Genomic DNA, 3712 nt, shown 5'->3' on the forward strand with positions numbered 1-3712 from the left:
ACCCACCCCTCTGCCCAGTTTTGCTGCGTCGCCTGAAGGAGCCCATGCTGGCGCCCCCACCTGGTGATGCCGAGTCCCTGGGGGTGGTTTGCGGTGACTGCATGCGGCGGCACAGGGGGTCTAGGTGCGGGGGACCAGGAGTGGTGTCCAGAGGTTGGGTCTGCAGCTTCGTTCACCAGAGGTGCCTTGGGAGTGCGAGGGCATCAGGGAGGGCAGGCAGTGTCCAGGAGCTTCGGGGCATCCGGAAGCGCCACCGAGGGTGGGCTGGGGCTGGCTGTTCACGCCTCCTGTGCTTGGGCAGAACAACTTCGAGGAGCCAGTGGCGCTGCAGGAGATGGACACAAGCAATGGGGTCCTACTGCCTTTCTACGATCCCGACTCCAGCATCGTCTACCTGTGCGGCAAGGTGCTGGTGGCCGGGAGGGGAGAAGAGGGGGCCGGACGGAGATGAGGGGGGCCTGCGCGATACGGCTCTGAACCGACTGGCTTTGCAGGGCGACAGCAGCATTCGGTACTTTGAGATCACCGAGGAACCTCCCTTCGTGCACTACCTGAACACCTTCAGCAGCAAGGAGCCGCAGAGGGGCATGGGCTTCATGCCCAAGCGGGGACTCGATGTCAGCAAGTGCGAGATCGCACGGTCAGCAGCTTTGCCCTTCCTGTTCACCTGCCTCTGTCCCCACGTCCCATCTGGGAAGACGCGGGGGCTTCCCCAGGCGTGTAATCTTTGGAAAGGAGTGGGCTGGATTGGGAGGTTGGGGTCAAACAGACTTGTTTCCAGTGCCAGCCCCAAAGCTACACGCTTGACATTCTCTGAACTTCAGTTTCTTAACCTGTTAAGGATGATAAACACCCTCTCAGAGGCGTTTTACCAGTTGGATGTGTTTAAAGTGCAAGGCATCGTAGGCGCCCAGCAAGTGTCCGACTCTTTGCGATCCCCCCGGTCCCCAGCAAAAGTGAAGGGAGTGGGAGCCTGAGCGGGTGCTGATCCCCGCTCCCTTTTAGGTTCTACAAGTTGCACGAAAGAAAGTGTGAACCCATCGTCATGACTGTGCCCCGCAAGGTGAGTTGATCTCGAGAGGGTTGGGCAGAGCTCCGAGGCGGAAGGGAGCGGAGCAGGCTGGACACTGAGCTTGTTCTCCTGTCTCCCTACCCCCCGCAGTCAGACCTGTTCCAGGACGACCTTTACCCAGATACGCCGGGCCCCGAGCCGGCCCTAGAAGCAGACGAATGGCTATCAGGTCAGGACGCCGACCCCGTGCTCATCTCGTTGAGGGACGGTTACGTGCCTCCCAAGCACCGCGAGCTCCGGGTCACCAAGCGCAACATCCTGGACGTGCGCCCGCCCTCCGGCCCTCGTCGCAGCCAGTCAGCCAGCGATGCTCCCTTGTCGGTAAGGCCCCGCGCGGCTCCACCGAGGCCCAATCTACAGCCCCCTACCGCCCCGCGCCCAACACCTCTCCGGTCCTCTGCGCCCCGCAGCAGCACACCCTGGAGACGCTGCTGGAGGAGATCAAGGCCCTGCGCGAGCAGGTGCAGGCCCAGGAGCAGCGCATCACGTCTTTGGAGAACATGCTGTGCGAGCTGGTGGACGGCACGGACTAGCGCAGTGCCAACGGGGAGGTCCAAGCCGGGAAGCACAGTGGGGCGGAGCGCCAGCACACCCGAGGGCCCTGGCTTTGGGTCCCGAGCTCCGCACTCCGCCCCTCTAGGCCTGGGCGGGGACTGGGGAGGGAACTCCGCCCTTCGCGGGAGATCTGGACAATTGCAGAGACTCGTGTCCGTCTGCCGCCCTCCTGGCGGCGTACCTCTCCGGGATTTAGGCAGGAGCTGGCGGGGCCTCAGCAATGGTGCTGCACCGCAGGCAGTGTCCCCTTTGTTCCTCGCCCAGGGCAGAGAAAGTGCTTAGTGTTAGCGCAATGCTTGGAGATGGTGGGGAGCTTGGGATTGACCTCAAAGGGGTAGCGATTCGACGGGTCTCCCCAGGCTGGGGAAAATTACAACGCTTCTCCCTCTAATCAGCTCACTTGACCCCACCATCCTGAGTGGTCAACTAAACGGGCGTCACCCCATTTCTACAGACACAAACGTTGGCTGTAGAGCCGGTCCCCCAGGCTACACCCAGTAGTCCATGGCAGAGGGCTCCCTTCTCCCCACCTGCGGGGGAGAGGGTGGCTTCCGCGTGGCACTTCCTCAGAAGAACCAACCAGAAAACTGGCATGAGGAAGCAAGTTCCACCTGCACTACACACACACGCATACCTCCCAGCCCTCTGCTGTACACACACACACACCTCCCAGCCCTCTGCTGTACATACACACACACACACAGCTCCCAGCCCTCTGCTGTGGCCTTGACTCTAGGAGGAAAACAAGATGTTCTGAATGAAACATTTTACTAAGTGCTCAGTCTCTGCCTCCTGCATGGGTGGGGATGTGAGACCCCCAGCCTCTGTAAATGCCACCACCAGAATCCTGGAGGCCCTGACAGATGAAACCCTCGGCTCAGGACCCACCAGACATCCTCTTTCTTCAGAGCCCTCCCCACTCTGAGGTTCAGAAGGACCCCTCAGCCCGCAGGTGGGCGGTCTTCCCCAGTAAAGGCAAATAGGAAAAACCTCGGGTTTGAAGCCTCTTTTATTTGTGCCTCAGAATCAGTCTGGTGCCCCTGGCATCAGGGAAGGGGGTGAGAGGAACAGCTTCTCTTTGTTCTTTTTCTTCCATCCCTTTTGTGTCCCTTCTGAGCCTCACTGGCTGAGCCAGGAAGGCCAGTCCGAGAGAACCCAGACAAGGGTGTGCGGTGGGCCCCTGCCCCCCGGCGGGGTCTGTGCTTCTCTGGGTGGGTAGGGTGGGGCAGGGGGGAGCCGGGGGTTAGCACCATTGGATGAAGGGTTTTAGAGTCAGCCCCTGGGTGGGGCAAGTGGGATGCACAACCACAGAGGGCTAGCAGCAGCTGGTGGGAAGGGGTGGGTAGTGGTGCCACGGCCCTGGGCGACCCTTGTCTTGTGTTTGCGCCGCACCCACTATGCCCCTCATTCGCCAAGACATCATGAGGGAGCCAGGCCTTGCCCAGACCTAGCCTCCTCCCTGATCACAAAAAACGTGCCTTGGGGATGGGGACTCCAACCTCTGGCCGCCCCCAAGAGAAGCTGGGACCACCCTGAGACCCGGGAGGGGTGTGGGGGCTGGGGGGGCCTGGCACCCCGCTAAGTGGACTTGACGCGGAAATGCGGGGGGGGGAGGGGCTGGGCCCTGGACGTGCTGGTTTTGTGTCTGGGACAAAGCGGCAACACAGCACGTGGGGAGCTCAGCTGCACCCCCCCAGGGGGGAAGAGCGGAGATGCAAAGGCTTCACGGGCAGTGTCCTGGAGTGGGGTCAGTGAGCAGAAAGGAGGACCGGCCAGAAGGAGCAGAGGACGGAGACCCTGCTCCTCTCAGGACCGTCTCCCCCTCAGGACCGCCTGGTTCCACCCGTGGACCGGTCCGAGCCCAGAGGAGAAGGGTGGCGGGGGGGTCAGGATACAGCAAAGCAAGGGAACCGGGCCGTGCCAGCTGCCTCCAGGGCCCTGGCCCGGAAAGGTACTCCGCGGCCGGCCCGAACCCCTCCGCGTCGGTTGACGGGTACGCCGCTGCGCCCGCGAGGCGACCCCTCCGGTCTCCAGACATCTCGGCGAGCGTGCGGGCGGGGCGGTCCTCGCTCCGGGGCGGGTTCC

General features: G+C 62.6%; 1 protein-coding gene across 2 annotated transcripts in view; it reads left to right on the top strand.

The window, feature by feature from the left end:
• Positions 1-2617, top strand: part of CORO6 (coronin 6) — an 8023-nt gene extending 5406 nt beyond the window's left edge. For both annotated transcript variants that reach the window (XM_010861379.1, XM_010861378.1), the window contains 5 exons: positions 302-406; positions 495-640; positions 1006-1063; positions 1163-1393; positions 1483-2617. In XM_010861379.1, the coding sequence (XP_010859681.1) occupies positions 302-406; positions 495-640; positions 1006-1063; positions 1163-1393; positions 1483-1605 (663 nt within the window). In that variant the 3' untranslated portion in view covers positions 1606-2617. The remainder of the gene's footprint in view (positions 1-301; positions 407-494; positions 641-1005; positions 1064-1162; positions 1394-1482) is intronic.
• The last annotated feature ends 1095 nt before the right edge of the window (positions 2618-3712 follow it).

This window comes from Bison bison, unplaced genomic scaffold (assembly GCF_000754665.1).
Source record: "Bison bison bison isolate TAMUID 2011002044 unplaced genomic scaffold, Bison_UMD1.0 scf7180017864472, whole genome shotgun sequence".
Lineage (NCBI taxonomy): Eukaryota > Metazoa > Chordata > Mammalia > Artiodactyla > Bovidae > Bison > Bison bison.